Here is a 19,945-nt window from a genome sequence, read left to right on the forward strand (position 1 = left end):
TAAATGAGTCCCCCCCCCACTTGCCTTTTGTTGTGTCCATTTGTGCTGGAGTGAATGGAAGTGACTGCTTATTCTAATCCAGAGCTGCCTATTCCCTGGAACAAAGTGTTATTGATTTGAATATGTGTTGTAGTTTAACCCGGCTGGCAGCTAAGCCCCACTCACTCACTCCTCCCACAGTGGGATGGGGGAGAGAATTGGAAGGGTAAAAGTGAGAAAACTTGTGGGTTGAGATAAAGACAGTTTAATAGGTAAAGCAAAAGCAAAATAAGGAATTCACTCATTACTTCCCATCAGCAGGCAGGTGTTCAGCCATTTCAAGGAATGTGGGGCCCTATCACGTGTAATGGTTACTTGGGAAGACAAACACCATAACTCCGAATGTCCCCCCTTCCTCCTCCTTTCCCCCAGCTTTTATTGCTGAGCATGTCATATGGTCTGGAATATCCCTTTGGTCAGTTGGGGTCAGCTGTCCCAGCTGTGTCCTCTCCCATCTTCTTGTGCACCCCCAGCCTACTCACTAGCAGGACAGTGTGAGAAGCAGGAGAGGCCTTGACCCTGTGTAAGTACTGCTTAGCAATAGCTAAAACATTGGTGTGTTAACATTGTTTTCAGACAAATCCAAAACATAGCCCCATACAAGCTACTGTGAAGAAAATGAACTCTATCCTATCCAAAACCAGTACAATATGAAAACAGATTTTCTGTATGTAGTGAAATAACATAGCTATTATACACCTATACACAATGAAAGGCATTGGTTTTAGTGTATACTTGTTATACATCTACTAAACTGCATAACTCTGTATGTTACAATTTAAAATTCTTAGTAGCAAGTTCTGTTCTTCCTTTTTGGAAGAGATTTAAAAGCTTTGGATAGATTACTGACAAAAAGGGGACATGAGAACAAGAAATAAACCAGAGTGGTCTTAAGAAGATCATTCAGAAACTTTCTTTTCCCTATCCTATCAGAACAGGGAATGAACAATGAATTTGAACAGAGACAAATTTCAGAACTGATATAAGGAAATACTTTTGCATGCAGCCTGGATAATATGCCTGTGAAACTCATTGCTCCAGAAAGCTGAAAATTATGTCATGGCTATCTTGAGTGATCTTCTTATGCTACCATCTAAACTTACTGTGCTGGCAGTATACAAAACTATGCAAACCTATTGTCTGATTGCTTATATCAATTGCTGTGTCAAAGTCCTTTAAAATGTGCATCCATATCAACAGAAGTGGTGGTCATCTGAAAAACCTGTATTTAAACGAATTAAGGTATGAATAAATGCAGCTGGATTAGAAATCTTTTTAATTGTGTAGGTGTCAAAATGCCACTGATTCATATAAATGGTCTCACACTACACTGAACACACATATTGAACATATGTTTCTGTTAGGGAACACTGGGGTTTTTTATATGCAATTATTTGTCAGTACAGGTTTTGCTGCTTGGTCTCACTGCTTTACTGCTAAGTCCAGTGTATCACCTTTTCTAGATATGTCTTATGCTAATATCTTTTTTTTCAAGCAGAGCTCAACTAGTGTGTGTTCTGCTGTGGCGCAGTCTAGGTACCACTTGAAATAGAAGCCAAAATGGTCTTGCATTAAAGTTCACCAACACAAAATATCCAACCAGAAAAATGAATCCCAAAGCAATTATTTTATGTGTTTCTTTCTTACCCACCTCTTATGACTGGGAAAGGGAATAAAATGCACACAATAACGTGTTTGTTATTATTATATCTCTACTTTTTTTCATAAGAATTTTTGCAAGATCTTGCAACTGGTTTCTAGTTTAACTTTACAACTCTGTAGAATAATAAGCACCATTATTTTATAACCTTCTGGCATGGTACAAGCAAAATATAGCTGTTTCCCTCAGAGATATAGCACCAAAATGTTAGCAGAAACTGTGCGGACTTGCACAGCAAGCAGACAGTCCTGAATAGTAGTGCCAGGGAGAATAGGGGAGTCTTAATCTCTTTCCAAGTTTAGGTCTGGCAAGAGCAGTTGGAAGTTTTCAGAGGTGGTGTGGAAGGGTAACTTTATAAAGGAAATGATCTCATTACTTCTCTTCCTGTTCCTTAACCAGGATAATTAATAGCCAAATGTTCCCTAAGATTTGTTTTATTTCTTGCCAAGCTAGTTGACAGACACTGCTGAGATTTGAATTCACAGTAGGTGAGAGCAGATGGCTACCTTTACTAACAGATTACTGCATGAAGGCCTACAAACCATCCAGCTTTGTCTTATTAAGTTCAACATATGATTTATAAAGTGAACATAATAGAAGAAATCCATAACACCTATATTGGGAATCACATTACAGCACTGCTGTAGCAGTTATTGTATATTTGTGCTGATTTTCAAATCTTATTATAGGCAAGAAAGCATAGTATGGTAAATGATTTGTCTTTTCTTGGGTATTACTTCCTCTCATTTCAATTTATTAAACTAATTAAAGAGAGATGGTTTTTTTTGTGTGTTTTTTGTGTTGTTTTTTTTTTTTTCTTGTATCATAGACTTGCCCTCAGCAAACTTAAGCAATTACAACATCACTGTGGTGGAAGGAAAGAGCATCACATTATACTGTGATACTACTGGAGGGCCATCCCCTAATGTATCCTGGGTGCTCACTAATCTTGTTTCAAACCATGAGGTAAGTTTCATATTCAAATATGTGGCAATTCAGAGACAAGACATCTGCCAAAGGATGAAATAAAGCCTTGTCTCTAACTTTAATTAAATTTTATAAAAAATATGAAATAGTAAATTAATGTTAGGATTACATTTATTTCCAATTACTTTCAATCCATGGTGACTGCTGCAGTGCTTTTGGAAAATGGCAAAATTCATTCCTTGAGAAACTGATTTGCAATTAAGTTTTTGGATGTTCTTTTGTAAATGATAGTGCTGTAATTTCATGGAAATAATGTAGCAAATCAGGATACTGACGCTTAAGTACTTTCTTATCACAAATATCTGCATAGAGAGAAGTCCAATCTAAATTGTGAGAAAAGCTTTGTCTCTCTAATTTTTTAATATTTTTAGGCCAAAAGCTTGGTGCGTTGGAACTTTGGTTGTAAATATTAATTACTTTGTGGTTTTTTTCATTTTCCTTTAACAAAACAAAATAACAAGAGTCATGAAAGTCAAAGTCAAGGTTTTACTATGGCAATATTTTTATGAAGTATGAAAATGTTTCCTCAATAAACCCATCCAGACAGTGGGAATTTTGTTTCCTGAGATCCTGATATTCTGTGTACCTGCCTTAGACTGTGTGCGCAGTGGAGATATACTGATTAAGTTCTTTCTGATGAAGATGTTGATAAGGAGAAGCATTTAAGCAGGTCTTCAATATACAGCTGTTGACCTCCTAAATTGCCATTATTTACACTGTGCAAGACCCTCTGTTATTTACAATTTTATGGCATCAGCTTCCCTGCATTCATGAGAGTACAGACTGCCTAAAGCTTTCTGGTCTGTACGAAGTGCATGATGTGTACTTCCAAAACTGTTCCTGCAGTATGGAAGAGACAGGACCTCTGGGGTCTCTTAAACTCTGCACTTTCTTCACTGAGGTTATTACATTAGGCTTATGTAGAATTTGACTAGCCTGTCTTTCAGCTTTTATAAGAGCTTTGTAGACCTCTAGTTTTATTTTTAAACTTTTCTCTAATGTGTAAAACTACCCAAATGCATCAGTTATCAACAAGAACAAAAAGTTAAAACAGTGAGGAATTTATGCAGTTGTGGTTTTTGTTTTTGTTTTGGTTTTTTTTTTGAGTCATGAGCCAAGACAAATGTGGGATACTGTTCAAAAAGTAAGATCACCTCATTTTTTAACCTTCCTGTTTTTCAAATGCCATGTTCAGTTTGCTTTGAGCTTTCCTGAAAAGCTTTTTTATCCTGACATAACTTTGTGAGAAGGGCTTATAATATAGCTGTGGAGCACAGTAGTCTTTTCAGTAGCAGAAGAATGAGTGCCTTTTAAAGCTAATTTGCCATTCACAACTTTTCTGTGAGTGTTGGTTTTGGTTTCCTTTTTCTCACTTCCATATCTTTGTTTCTGCCTCCCTTAACCTCCTATGCTGCTTCTGCCTGTTTTTCTTTACTGTTTTACAAGGAGAAATGTTAGCAAAAGTGAAAACCAACCTTCAGTCCTGCAACATTAACCACATGCTCAGCTTTCATGCTGATGTATAAGTTGGTTAATGTCAGTTAGACTTTTCTCGCTATATGTTTCAGCCTGAGCCTGCAATTGAAGCCCTGTGCTTTGACTCCTGCTTTGAGGACTGCTCACCTCTGAGAGTTGCACATGGAGAAACATGCATTGGGGTGTTGGCTTTTCCACTTCTGCCCCAGTATCACAGTGAAATCAATGGGACATTTGACTTAAGTGGATTTAAGGTTTCATCTCAATGTTTAAAATTCTGATCCTGCAATCCTGTATGTGGGAGTGTTCCCACATATCCCCATTGTCTACCACTGGAAGTCACTGTGGTTTTACAGGTGCAGCATATCATTTGCTTGTGTTCTGTGCAGCATCAAAGCATATGTGTACAATAAGTACCCCAAAAGGCTTTTTAAATTATTTTTTTAAATAATCCTAATTGTTTATTTTCTAAATTTGTTTTGGTTCCTTTCCTTTTTAATAAAATAATCTTGCATTTTATGAAAAATTCAAGTATGGAAATAGTAATTATTTGGCTGTCATTTTAAGGACCTCATTTAAGACAACAGAGGCTTTAACAACTAGCTTTGCTAGCTGGTTTGGTTTTTTTTTTAAATCTTTGTAATTACTTTTTGCTTTGTTTTTGTAATTAATTTTTGTAATTTACTTCATGCAGTGTAGCATAGCTGCATATTTAATATAGCATTTAATGCACTGAACTTTCTGTAAATCATAATTCTTACCTCAATTAACCTGTGCTCAAGCACAGTAAAACAGCACTTGGGCAGTAGTTCAGTTAGTAGAAGGGACATACTCTCTTGTGGAAGGTTCCATGATAGCAAGAAGCTTTTAAGAGACATTTGGCTAAGGAGGAGGGAGAAGACATGTTGTTGTCAAGGTGCAGTAGAGCTCAGAAGGCAGCAGTAGAAGAGATGTCAAGCTAAGTGTAAACAGAAGAGATAAAAGGAAGAGTAAAGTGAGGACTGAACAGAATATAGGAGAGAATAAAAAGATTAAAGAGATTAGAGATAGACCATAGAAATCAATCATGAAATTGAAGAGAGGGATAATCAAGGGAATGGGTGCAGAAAAAAACTTTTGTGTAGAGAGAAAGGTGTCAAAAGAAGGGAGAAACAGAAAGTGACATGGTGGAAAAATGAATGAGTTTTGGGGGCTTTGAATCCACTGCTACCAATGATTACAATTGGTTCTGTAGGTGTTTTGCATCAGTTTGGATAAGACACCAAAGTAATGCTTTGATTAATTACAGTTTGATACAGCTAAAAGGAAGGGAAAATGGAAAATGCTGTTGAACTGTGGCCAATGGTTCCCCCTCTCTCCATTGTTTCTTTATGCCATATTTGGCACATCCATATTTTTTGATCATTTGTAGAGTGACACAAGTAAGAATCCTGCCTCGCTAACCATAAAGAACATTTCATCTGTGGACAGTGGACTGTGGATTTCTTGCGTAGCAGAGAATATTGTGGGAGAGGACCAAGCCTCTGCCGAGCTCACAGTATTCTGTACGTAAGCAAGCTAAACCACATTGGCAATAGCTATTTTGGGTATAAATATTTGTTGGGCACACAGGTTGTTGAAACAGAAATACCCTTTAAGCATGTGAACTATCTATTGCAGTTAATTCTGGGAATAGCCCAATGAGCAGTTGTTATTTTTACCTTTTTCTGCTCTGAGTTCTTCTGCAAAAATTATGTTTCTAAATGCTTTATCTTCCAGTCTGAGCAATCTGTAAGTAAATGTCTGAAACCCCAAATACTCAGTGGTACTGTCAATGTGAACAGGTTTGTAATGGTATGCATGTACATATACGCTATCTTAGGAATTAAGAAACATGAATGCATCAGAAGTCATAGAAATTATTCATAATAAACTACAATTATTTTTTTTAACTAAACCAACAATTGCTTTGTTCAAAAATTAATGCATTTGCATCATTTGTTCTGCCAGATGTAAATTTATTTGTCATAGCTTTGAATAATTATTTGTCAGGGCCGAGGAAAAGGGGGAAGGGACATGTAGTATAGAAGCATTGGCTTCTTAGATCTGAGATTCCAGTCTGAATTCATTTTATGTGAAATATGTTTTCACAAGTTGCAACCCTCTGTTTAATTGAAGATGGGAATGGAACACTTTGTAGACGGAAAATTTTTTTCAGCATGTGCTCATGACAGTAAACTTGAGAAATCACTTTAGAAGCACTTAAAATGTTTTATAGGTGGAAATTAGATATGTAATAGCTATGGAAAGGGACATAAACTAGAAATGTTTGAACAGTGTAAATGAGATTGTGAGATTGGCACTGTTATGAGTGATAAAAGGGAGTATAACTAGATGAAATTGGATGCAGTTAAGAATGAATATCAAGGAAAATTTCCTAAAAGCAAAATAACATGCAAGATGTTGAAATAGTCTCTTGAGGGAAACAGAACTCTGTAAACTCGAGGCATTTAGCACGTTTGAATAAAGAATGAGAAAATGTATAGTAGAAAATGGTCCTTCCCTGACAGAAGAATCCAGGGAATGAAATCAGCTGCTCTGGCTTTGATTCTTTTAAAGAAGTCACCTCAAAGCTTGGATTCCTAGCTGAATATATTTCCAGTACTACTTGCTTTTGGCTGACTTTTAAATATTTTTGATACTGTTTTGTTCCTTCAGCACTCCTCTGTGCCATTTTTTCAGCACAGTAAAGCTAAAATTTCCCTATCTCCCTTCTCAGTGATCTGGTAACTGAACTTTTCACACCTTGCAGAGTAAGTGATTTAGTGGGGGTTCACACTTTGTCTGAAACTAGTTTGTTTTGTTTCTTTCTAAAGAATGGCTTCATTTCAGTTGTGAGCACAGTACCCAAGGCAGAGCAGGTAGGCTTCCTGTGTGAGTATCCTCCAAATAGGTATAAATCCTTCAAGTAGCACATTTTAGCACTGATAACATGAGAAAAAAAGACATTTGGGATATTCTGATGTTCTTCACTCTTTTTTTCCCAATATAGTTGCACCAAATATCACATTTATTGAATCTCCAACCCCGGACCACCACTGGTGTATTCCATTCACTGTGAAAGGGAACCCTAAGCCCACATTGCAGTGGTTCTATGAAGGGGCTATACTGAATGAGTCTGAATACATCTGTACTAAAATACATGTTATCAATCAAAGTGAATACCATGGCTGCCTTCAGCTGGACAACCCTACCCATCTGAACAATGGTGCTTATACCTTACTAGCAAAGAACGAGTATGGAGAGGATGAAAAATGGGTTAATGCTCATTTCATGTCAGTGCCTGGAGATGGTGAGTATAATTTTTTTTATGTTAGCAATTGCAAATTGACAAGAATGGGGAGACAGTGCTCCTGGCCAGTTTACCTATTTTGGAGGAAGCTTTTTATATGCATGTTTTTTTCTCTGAATGAATGTCTTTAAGATTAGTTGTAAAACAATACATTTTTAACATTTTCTTCCTGTTTATTGCTTTTCAATGGGGGCCACACTGGTGCTCTTTAAATCCTCCCTTTGAGTAATCATCCTCAATGACAGTTAAGACTAGTAAAACAGTGTTTCTGAAGTGTTTTCTTTAGCCTCAGTTCTGATCCTGGAAAGCACTGAGTACCAATTTTAAGTCACTGCACGTTTTCTACACTGTGTACAAGTGCAACTAGGCAGTGTATCCAAGGGCACAAGGAGTATGCCTATGTAGCATCTAGTGCACTGATGCAAAATCAGTAATGCAGTCCAATGAGTTGATGATAATATATTGTGTAGGACACTAGAGGGAGCTGGATAGAAAACAAGTAACCTAGAGACATGATGGACCAGCTCTCCGGTTCTCACAGGCATTTAGATATCCAATTCCCATTCATTTCGGTGGAGGTTGGGCATCTGCATGCCTAGGAATATTTGTGCTCAAGATGGTTATCTTCAAATCTATGCATCTTATGCTGCTCTAAAGGCTCCAGGTCAGACCTCCTAAATGCTATGTGAGCAGTCTCAAGATGGACTAATTCACTGAACTGCAGGGACTACTGTAAGTAGTTAATGTACATTGTGGTTTGATCTTTTCCCACATCTTCAAAACCATATTTGAAGTGACTGTAAGAATACGAAGGCATACATGTAAGTGCATTGCTGTATGTGAAAAAAATGAGTGGACCCTGAGTGGAAATATAGGTGTGATTTTGTGCAAATAATTGTAGAGTCATATCTGAAAATATGAGCATGTGTATGCCTTTGGCTTTTTAACCATGGGATATAAATAACCTCTCTCTTTTTTGAAACAGCAATATGCAGTGCTAATGTTATGTGATAGAAAAAATATGAATATTTAAATTCCCTCTCCTACATTGTAGGCTACAGACAGTAAAAATATGGTCTGTATTTAACATTTGTTCCTATCAGCTCAGCCTGCTACAGGGAGAGAGATGGCAAGTCTTTTTCTTTCCCACCCTCAGAAAGAGAAGGTGAAGAGCTGATATAATTGGGCTCTATTTTCTCCTGTTGTTCTTAGTAGCTCCTCTCTTCTTTCTTCTCTACAGTCCTTCCTTAAATAGACTCATTACAGAAACAGGTCATGGTTTTGGCTACTGGCATCCTTTAATACTACATTATAACAGTTCAGTAAAACAGTTTACCTCATAGATATTCTGTATACAATTGAAGTTCTCTTACACTCTGATTATTTACTATGAATTTGGCTTCATTTTCTTAACAGAATAACAGTTCCTCTAACACATTTATATGAATTTATCATTTTTTTTCTTTTAATGTTCCATTTTTCTTTTATGCTTGTCCCCTGTAAGCTGAAAATTTTCCAGTTGTGGCCTTTTAAATTAAAGGTGGTGTTGCAATTAGAAAGAGAGCATTATTTATTTTTTCCTTCCTTTTTATAAACATATTCATTATAAGTCTCCAAGATTATCTATGTTGTGTTCAAACTGGACTACATACAGACAGGTTGTAACTGCATTAGAAATCAGTTTGTGTGTAGGGGATGGCACCAAATCAGTCTTAAGTTATTTCCCTGCTGTTAATTTTTATCTAGTTAGCCTCCTCAATGTTGTTTTTATTTGTGAGGCTTTTTCCTGTAAGACTTGTGGTACTGAGCTTTAGAATATTCCGTAACATTGTTGTTTTCTCCATTTAAGCTGTCATAAACGTAAATGTTAAAAAACTAGCATCCTCTATGCATTGTATTACTTTTTTTTTCTTTTTTTTTACTATTACTATTTAAAGCACTGCCAGGATCTTTCAGACCTTATCGTTGTTTAACCCCAGCTGGTAACTAAACACCACGCAGCCGCTCATTCACTCCCCCCCACCCAGTGCGATGGGGGAGACAATTGGGGAAAAAACCAAGTAAAACTCCTGGGTTGAGATAAGAACAGTTTAATAGAACAGAAAGGAAGAAAGTAATAATGATAATAATAACAATAAAATAATAATAATAATAAAAGGATTGGAATATACAAAACAAGTGATGCGCAGTGCAATTCCTCACCACTCGCTGACCAATGCCCAGTTAGTTCCCAAGCAGCCACCCCCCCTGGCCAACTCTCCCCAGTTTATATACTAGATGTGACGTCACATGATACGGAATATGCCGTTGGCCACTTTGGGTCAGCTGCCCTGGCTGTGTCCCCTCCCAACTTCTTGTGCCCCTCCAGCCTTCTTGCTGGCTGGCCATGAGAAGCTGAAAAGACCTTTTACTTAGTACAAACAATACTTAGCAACAACTGAAAACATCAGTGTGTTATCAACATTCTTCTCATACTGAACCCAAAACCCAACACCGTACCAGCTACTAAAAAAAAAATTAACTCTATCCCAGCTGAAACCAGGACAGACCTTTAAAAGGCTTTTTCAGCGCTGTTGTTACTGTGTAATATCTCCTTTTGGCCCACATATCGTACAATGAAGCATAAAGATTAGGCCCATGCTCTGGTATTATGTTCATTTCCATGCCTTCGTGACTGAATTAAATACTAGCCCTGATGTTTCATGGGGTGGGGTATCCAGACTGAGCTTTGAACTGATTCTCTGGTTATTAAATCACTTACAGGCAAATGCACTGAAGATAAAAACAAAAGCAAGTTAAAAAAAATTCACCTATAAACTATGTATCTATTTAAAATAAATACAGCAAAGTCTGAAACATGTTGTATCATCAACAGCCTAATACTCTACTCAAAGTTGCATCAAGCATGATGAAGACACGATTTGTGCTAAGATGCTCTCAGCTTCCAGCATGCTACTTACAGAACATTTTTCAAGGGACGGAGGATGCAAGCATAAAGGAGAAGAAAGCTTGTACCACAGTGGGATTTGGGTCAAGTTAATGTTATAAATTAAAAGTTTATTTAAAATACTAAGGTCTGGGGGAACAAATTTCACATTCTGTTGGCTAGTTTTTTAACTAGTTTTAATCTGGTAATCTTCATGGATTCTAGTGAAGTTGTTCTTGCTGAGGATAATTTGACAATTTGAGACTGCATTGCAGCAAATGCTAAGTAATAGTCAGCTGTGTTTTATTCCAGAGGCTGTTTCCATAACTGATCCATAACAGCTAATGAGTGCTGGAGAGATTTTTACCAATAATAACTATTTCTAAGTAAAATCATTCATCTACCAGCCCTCTACTCTGAAGTTCAGCTGAAGGAATTCAAGTCATGTAGTATCTTGTCATTGTATAATAATATGTTAGATATGCCTTAGAAGTAGCATCCTGCTGGTTTGGCATAATAACACGTGACTGTGTTGCACAAATATTTTTTTGGGTTGAGTCTTTTGCTGCTGCTTTATTTTGAAAGTGTCATCTTTATAAAGAAAGAAGCAAGCAAACCAAATGTAGTTGAGGCAGTTTATAAAGATGAGTGAATAGGATATGTCTGTAATATTTTATTTGCGCAACAACCTGTTCTAACAAGGACCAAAACAATGCTGTTCTTTGCGTTAAAAATAATTGCATGTAAACATGCAAAATTACTGTGGTAAACTTTCATGTTAAAATAGATTCAAACAATGTTTTGATGATGTTTTTAGGTAGGGAATACTACATAGAAATTTGGGGTTGGTCTAAGTTCTTGATTTTTTCAACTTTATTTCAAGTGAAGTATTTAGTTATATAAAAGGTATTTGAATGGAATAGATGACTTTCTGGTTTATATGCCCCAAGCAGGAATTACAGGTTAAACCAATCTGATTATTTTATCCCATTTCCAGTAAACAGTAATAAAAATGTTGTAATTTAACTCAGGAGTAAAGGCCTAGGAAGTTGGGTTTTTTTCTTCAGATTATGAGAAGTAGGACTCATACAGAAGGTAAACTGGTTCTTTCATCAGCTGAATGTTTTATACTGGAAAAACTGAATCCATGAAGGTTTATGGACAAAAAAACCCTGGTCAGAACTTGTTTGAGGACAGATAGTACTACACACTTATTTCATTTATTTCTGCAGATTGACATGACCATTTTCATGGGGTCTCTTAATCCATATCTCTGGGTACTAGAATATCTTCAAATGCATTTAAAAATGAACCTAATTATCTGCTGCCATTTTGCAAATAGGTTGCAACTCTTATTTTGTATTTTCAGCACAGATTCTCATGCTGTTGAAAAAAGCAGAAACAACTGTGTTCTGGTCATACTTCACAGTGGCTTTATGCCAGTGTAATGTCACTGGTATGGAATTACTGTATGGTACTATAAACAGAATTATTCCTTTTGAAGTTTGAGTCATCTTTAGAGGTTTTAACTATCTATTAATTTTATTACCAAACCACCAACAAAAAAGAGTAAATATACTACATAATGCATGCTATAAATATGTTATAGACTAGGATGAATGGGCATGTTGAAATATAACACAAGTATCTTTCGAAGCATGAATAAACTAATAGTATACCAACTTCAGTGTATGTTATACTCACATGTGTGCTTAGCCTTACATATGTGCAGTAATTAGAAAAAGCTGCAAACTGGAACTAGTAAAATTTAGAAAAGTATATACTAGACAGGTATCCACTTTGCTTGTGTAAAGGCTGGCTTCTCTAGTTTCTTTGCATATGGGAAATCTTATTCTTTCAATAAGAGTTCTGTCTGTGGATCAGGTGTGCAGCTGGCTTCTTGGGAGCATCCTCTAACAGCATCCTCTAGCCTTTAATTTACCACAGTGCTGCAGATCTAAAACAGTTTGCTCTCTCAGTGATTTAACTGCAAATTTTTTGACCAGGTAAAAGTCAGTTATTGTAACTCCCACTGAAGTCTGCTTCCACTTAATGTCAGGGAGAATTTTAACATTGACTTTCAACAAGAATAGTTACTGTTGCATTTATTCCAGATACACATTAGCAGCAGAGAGCAGAATTTTGCCCATTTGGTAAATATGCCTGCTTTTACTAGAGCAAATGCCCTGTGTATTATCTGTTTCACATGAAGCAAAGTGTTATCATTTGGGACAGCTCTAAAATAATTGTAAATTATAGTACAATATATTGATGTTGCTTTGCATTTGTGTAGGTACTGAGCATTGCTATTGCAAATAGCATGTAAGCTCTTAAAAAAAAAAACAAAACTAAGGAAACTCTTATTCTTCCAGAATTTGCAATCTACAATATATTCACAAAGGCTTTTTCTTTCTGTTTGTTTTTTTTTGTTTGTTTGTTTTTTTCTCCATGCACAGGTAGTGGCCCAATTGTGGATCCAGAAGTTTATGGTATATATTTGATTTTCTTTTTCTTTTCTTTTAATGATACAAATAAAGGAACTCGAACCACTAAAAGATTGAAGGTCAGGCTCAGTTAAACTGAAATAGCACATATTATAACACAATTTTAAAAGGCACTTTGTATCATTGGCTCTTTTCCTGACATATTATTTAAGATAAATGAGGGCAATTTCTACTTACACTGCTGCTTTTGATTCAGATTAGCATAAATCCACTGCTACTGATAGTTACAATTGGTACTGTAGGGTTGTGACAGAAAAGGACTTAACTGCAAGGTTCAAGGAAACAAACTTCACTTGCAGACTTAACACAACACTATTGCAGGTTTTACAGATACAATGGAGGAATGCACTATTGCAATTTTTTAAGGCAAGAGCAGTACATTCTTGCAACCACAAGCGATTCACAGACAACCACAAACGCATTTACAAACTTAAAGCATAAACAATATTCACTTACCCCTCCAGGTAAGGGCTCTCAATCCCAGGGAAGTTACCTCGACCTGCATCCCATCAAGGGGGGGAAGGGTTTCCTTCGCAAGCCAACTGCATGGTTAGAGAAGTGACTCCCCCCATTTCCAACCTGAATCTTAGAGTTTTTATCCCCTGACTTGTGGAATGGTGTGTATGACTATGTCTGAGTGGATTATGTATATCTGAGTGGAGTTTCCCCTTATCTTTCCTTTGTTGGTCTGTGATTGTTTGAATACACAAGGTTGTCATTTGAAACTGAAGCTGAAACCCTCCAGGTTTTGGGGTTTTTTTTCACCTTGCTTCCTCAGCAACTGAATAGTGGTTGGATTGAGACTCAGTGCATACTATTTGTTAAGGGATTTCAAGGCTCAGTTCAGGTTTTGGTTCTTTGAATGGTGCAGCCACTGCCGTGTTTAGTTTAGGGTTTATCAGACAACCCAGGGCTAAGCTGCCTACACAGCTCCCGGTGAGTCATCTCTGCAGAGAGACAGGGCCTCAAGGCAACCCAAGGCTGGGTCACTTTTTTAACCCCCCATGAGTCGCCTGTGTGCACTAGACATGGTGAAACTTGCTTGTGAACTATGAGCCAGACAATCCACACAATCCACCCCGTGACCCGAGTCACAATTCAACCACATGCATGTCATCATTGACCGGTGTATTGGTATAAGTTTCATCTCTGTGTTTTAGTAGAGTTATGTATTCCTCAATTTCTGGGTGAGCCCTTACCTCAGAGTTAGATTTTACAATCATTCTTTTTACACAACTAACGGCAATGCATACTACAATAATAGAAATTATAATAACAATCAGTGTTTGTAACAAGTTAACAATCCATCCAGAAAATACCCATCCTATCCTACCAAAAATATTTCCCAACCAAGTGTCCTTCACTTGGTCCTGCAGTTCATGAGTAACTTAGACTATCTTCATCTTCTGGAGGTTTTCCCAAAGAGGTAGTGACACATTAGGAATTGTGACCCAACATTCTTCTTGTTCATGGTTTGCTTTCAAGTATCCGCACACCCCTTGTTCTTTGAGTAATATCATATCCAGTGCAAGTCGATTTTGAAGTGCAACTTTTGAGGCAGTTTGTACTTGTGTATCTAGCAATTCAAAATTGACTTTAGTGAGGTCTGCCAAATCTTCCACTTGTGCAGTTAAATTGGACAGCACAATTCTAGTTTTAAGGTGACCTATTCCTAGCCCAAAGAACCCTTTGGCCCATACTGCTAATTTATGGGATACAGTCCAATCGGTGTTGTCTGTACTTCGTTTGGTACAGGGATGCCACAGTCCTTGAGAGATAAATTTCTCAGAGTAATAAGAAGGACATAATGATGGTACTCCCAAAGTACACTGCAGACCAAGATGTATAGGTCTTAACATATCTGTAATAGTCCCATCTGAGCATAGCCACGTTAACTGATGTGGAACATATATAGGTGAGTCGTCACAATTACCCATGGTTCGAGGAATGTGACAGGAGGATTTCTCAGAATATTTTAAGTCTTTATAGCTTATGCTAGTATTACATCCCATTGCTGGGGGATATGGCCTGGTGTAATTTTGACACAAGCAGGCAGCACTGATTAAATGCCGTAATGAAGGAATTAACCACAACCAACTATTTTCTAGATCCCCACCAGTGGTACAATTTATAATATTTGTACAATTCCACAGGGGTGTTTTTTTCACATTGGGTTGTGTTGAGAACCTTTGTCTAGACCGCCAGGGATAGCACTCCTTCCTGTCATCTTTCCTCTCCTCATGGGCTTGAGACCATAAACAATTAGCAGGTGGTCCTTCCATCACATTGAACCACATACATAAATTGCCAGGTGTTGAAGGAAACTCAAAGCACCACTGGGTGTTTACCGGTTCCACATACCTCAGGACTAAGCGTTTTCCCCAATATGGCTCATCCCCATACCATGTATCTGCCCAAGGGTGTTTGGAACATGGCTGTTGGGAGGATTGAGGCTGTTTGCCCCTATATCCTAAAGTCTTATTGTCCCGACAGAGTGGGGCATAGGAACAATTTAGGCTCCAAATGGAAGTTCGATTTAACATATTATTAAATGGCCACTTCCATTCTAATTCACCCCAAATGATAGACTTATTTTGATTCCAGAGCCAATCTAAATTCTTACCTATATCCACAGGGAGAGCTGTTATGGGGATCCCCTGAGTGGGGGTTATGTGGTAAAGGCAAACAGGAAGTCACATGAGAAAAGTTAAGCATGCGAGCAAAACCTTGTATCATCTTATAGATCATATTGTCTGGTTCGGTATGTCAAAAGCCTGAGGCTGTCTATTCCATATCCTAGATTGTTTACTTATGCATATGGTTATTATAGGACTAAAAACAATTATTACAAAAAAACCTTACAATTACAGCCATAGTATAGCACTATTAAAACTTAGATTAACAAACCATTATCCCTACCAAACAAACATATGAAAATCAAAAGATAAAACCCCTGATACACGCTCCAGGTCTGTGTAGCTTGTCAATTCCTCTAAGGTACAGTTCACATCAGTTTGGATCAATGTCTGTGAGGTCTCCACCCTGTGTCTTCCCAGTTGTCGCTTATCCTTCTTCAACTGGAACAGTCCTATAATTTAAAGAGAAGAGAGCTGCTCGAACATATACATGCTCGACAATAAATTGGTTAGAAACTTGGTATAATCTACCTGCTACTTATCCGATGTATGCAATTGGAGCTATCTTTTGCTTCCCATGCATACAGCCCCCTCGCGTTGGTCAGTATCAGGGGTACAACTCCAATTTGAGGTAACTTGACCATTACAGGTTGGCCAGAATGCAATTGTGTGGGGAATTTGCCAATTTCATGTGGTTTCTTGGAGATTAAATCTCCAGTATCAATTAGAAAATTTACAGGTATTCATCTGGGGCCACTGACTAAAATAATATATGGGTCAATATGCTGGTTAGGCCATTCTAAGCTGGATATTACGTGAGTGGATCGGCCTGAAATTCCCCCCATGTTAAAACAGGCTGTTGTTGCTGGTTGGGGTTGCAAGTATTATGATTAATTGCCCATATAATTTTTTCTTTTAGGTTTTGCACGTAAATTTTCAAGACATCAGGGAGACCTCTAATTAATGGTTTAAGGTGGACCAGATCAACTGGAGCAGCAAGGGGAATACCCTGCTCCCCGCTCTTGTACATAGCTTGTATACAGGCAGCCTTTTGCACTGATTCAGCCAGCCTAGATAATCCAGCCATTTTAATAGTCAGAGGTTCACCTCATTCTCTAGAATCTAGTCCCCCTGCCCAATAGGCAACTCTGAGCGTCAAGGGTTGATTCCCCACAGGACCCTGATCAAGGAACACACCAGGACCCCAATATCCCCTGGCTTCTTCCTCGCTCAACAAGACTCGATCCCCTCCATTCAATGACACACACCATAAATATTCAGTTTCACTTTCCCCTGGCTTGTGTGAAAATTTCTCTTGCATTTGTGCGAGCTCAGGTCCAGACCATGGGGTGGTTCGGGTTGTAGTTAAATTTTGATTGTTCCTGGCCCTCGACTGTACCTCCATTTTGATGAGGGGTCGAATTTCAATATTACTTGCCCCATCAGATTCATCATCTGGGTCACCCCAGATATCCCCATCCCAAGTGTCAGGATCGGCACACATAACTAGATTCCTGACTTGGGCGGGAGAGGGAGTTGGAGCACTTGATAACAACAATTTTAATTTTTCTAGTAATGTTCTGTTCTTCTCCCTTTCAGAATTTAATTCATCTTTCAAAAACACATTTTCAACCTCTAATTGTCCATTATGAACACTCAAGGCCGCACTTATCTTTCATTCTGCCTCTAAAGCAGTTTTGGTCACTTCAACTTCAGTTTCTAATGCCCTGAATTTTGTAGCTTCAGTGAGATTGGCTGCACCAGTAATTTTTGCCGTCTCAGATTTCAGTGCCTCCTCCTGTGCACAAGTTAGACATGCTCCAAAAATAGTGCACAGGATACCTTTACCTTTCCCATTTTTCTTTTTCTTTTGTTCCTTCCTACACTGCTCTACCCATGCCACCACTTTCTCTTTACTCCTCCACAACTTCTTTGCCTTCTCCTTGTCTACAGGAGAAGGTTTACAACCATGTTTCTGCAATAGTTCCTCCATTGTATCCTGCCAACTATGCCAAATTAATGTGACGGAAAAGGACTTAACTGCAAGGTTCAAGCAAACAAACTTCACTTGCAGACTTAACACAACACTATTGCAGGTTTTACAGATACAATGGAGGAATGCACTATTGCAATTTTTTAAGGCAAGAGCAGTACATTCTTGCAACCACAAGCGATTCACAGACAACCACAAACGCATTTACAAACTTAAAGCATAAACAATATTCACTTACCCCTCCAGGTAAGGGCTCTCAATCCCAGGGAAGTTACCTCGACCTGCATCCCATCAAGGGGGGGAAGGGTTTCCTTCGCAAGCCAACTGCATGGTTAGAGAAGTGACAACCCCATTTCCAACCTGAATCTTAGAGTTTTTATCCCCTGACTTGTGGAATGGTGTGTATGACTATGAGTGGATTATGTATATCTGAGTGGAGTTTCCCCTTATCTTTCCTTTGTTGGTCTGTGATTGTTTGAATACACAAGGTTGTCATTTGAAACTGAAGCTGAAACCCTCCAGGTTTTGGGGTTTTTTTTCACCTTGCTTCCTCAGCAACTGAATAGTGGTTGGATTGAGACTCAGTGCATACTATTTGTTAAGGGATTTCAAGGCTCAGTTCAGGTTTTGGTTCTTTGAATGGTGCAGCCACTGCCGTGTTTAGTTTAGGGTTTATCAGACAACCCAGGGCTAAGCTGCCTACACAGCTCCCGGTGAGTCATCTCTGCAGAGAGACAGGGCCTCAAGGCAACCCAAGGCTGGGTCACTTTTTTAACCCCCCATGAGTCGCCTGTGTGCACTAGACATGGTGAAACTTGCTTGTGAACTATGAGCCAGACAATCCACACAAGGGTGACAACTGTCTGATGTACATAGAGGCATGAGTTTTTTTGTAAACCTTCCAGAGGCATTTCTTGGAGGAAAGAGAGTTCATGATTTCTCCTTATATAACTTATTTTTTCAGGGATGCTTCCATACTTGTTTTGCATCCAAAAATGTACCCCTAAATTCCCCTTAAAAATGAGTTTGGCACAAGTGAGTTTTCCTGTTGTGGTGGGTTGACCCTGGCTGGATGCCAGGTGTCCACCAAGCCACTCTATCACGCCCCTTCCTCAACTGGACAGGGGAGAGAAAATATAACGAAAGGCTCATAGGTCAGGATAAGGACAGGGAGAGATCATTCACTAATTACTGTCTCGGGCAAAACAGACTCAACTTGGGGAAATTAGTTTAATTTATTACCAATCAAATCAGAATTGGATAATGAGAAATAAAATCAAATCTTAAAACACCTTCCCCCCACCCCTCCCTTCTTCTTGGGCTTAAATTTACTCCCGACCTCTACCTCCTCCCCGCTGAGCGGCACAGGGGGACAAGGAATGGGGGTTGGGGTCAGTTCATCACACGTTGTCTCTGCTGCTTCATCCTCCTCAGGGGCAGGACTCATCACACTCTTCCCCTGCTCCAGCATGGGGTCCTTCCCATGGGAGACAGTCCTCCACAAACTTCTCCAACATGAGTTGTTCCCACAGGCTACTGTCTTTCACAAACTGCTCCAGCATGGGTCCTTTCTATTGGTTGCAGTCCTTCAGGAACAGACTGCTCCAGTGTGGGGCCCCACGGGGTCACAAGTCCTGCCAGAAAACCTGCTCCAGTTTGGGCTCCTCTCTCCATGGGTCCACAGGTCCTGCCAGGAGCCTGCTCCAGCGTGGGCTTCCCACGGGGTCACAACCTCCTTTGGGAGCATCCACCTGCTCTGGTGTGGGGTCCTCCATGGGCTGCAGGTGGAGATCTGCTCCATTGTTAACTTCCATGGGCCACAGGGGACAGCCTGCCTCATCATGGTCTTCCCCACGGGCTGCAGGGGAATCTCTGCTCCGGCGCCTGGAGTACCTCCTCCCCCTCCTTCTTTACTGACCTTGGGGTCTGCAGGGTTGTTTCTCTCACATAGTCTCACTCCTCTCTCCCACTGAAGTTGCTGTTTTGGGGTTTTTTTCCCCTCTTCTTAAATATGTTATCACAGAGGCGCTACTGCCGTCACTGGTGGGCTCGGCCTTGGCCAGCAGTGGGTCCATCTTGGAGCCAGCTGGCATTGGCTCTATCGGACATAGGGGAAGCTTCTAGCAGCTTCTCACAGAAGCCACTCCTGTAGCCCTTCCCACTATCAAAATCTTGCCACCCAAACCCAATACACCTGTAAGTAATTTTTCTCTGTCCTCTCATTTGTACCTTTCTTTATTCTCTCTTGCATAAGCAGAACATCAACTCGGTGATATCTGAGAGAAGATTTGATGACACAGTGTTCAAGTTATTTTTTAGTTAGGCAAAATATTTTAGGCTATACCTATTGAAAGCCAACGTGCATTATAATAGAAGCTGCAAACTGAAATATA

At 38.9% G+C, this 19,945-nt stretch overlaps 1 protein-coding gene across 1 annotated transcript in view; it reads left to right on the top strand.

The window, feature by feature from the left end:
- Positions 1-19,945, top strand: part of LOC126035573 (BDNF/NT-3 growth factors receptor-like) — a 123,221-nt gene that overhangs the window by 43,767 nt on the left and 59,509 nt on the right. The window contains exons 7-10 of the mRNA XM_049794214.1: positions 2,529-2,665; positions 5,574-5,706; positions 7,194-7,493; positions 12,876-12,908. Of these exons, the coding sequence (XP_049650171.1) occupies positions 2,529-2,665; positions 5,574-5,706; positions 7,194-7,493; positions 12,876-12,908 (603 nt within the window). The remainder of the gene's footprint in view (positions 1-2,528; positions 2,666-5,573; positions 5,707-7,193; positions 7,494-12,875; positions 12,909-19,945) is intronic.

This window comes from Accipiter gentilis, chromosome W, assembly GCF_929443795.1.
Source record: "Accipiter gentilis chromosome W, bAccGen1.1, whole genome shotgun sequence".
Lineage (NCBI taxonomy): Eukaryota > Metazoa > Chordata > Aves > Accipitriformes > Accipitridae > Astur > Astur gentilis.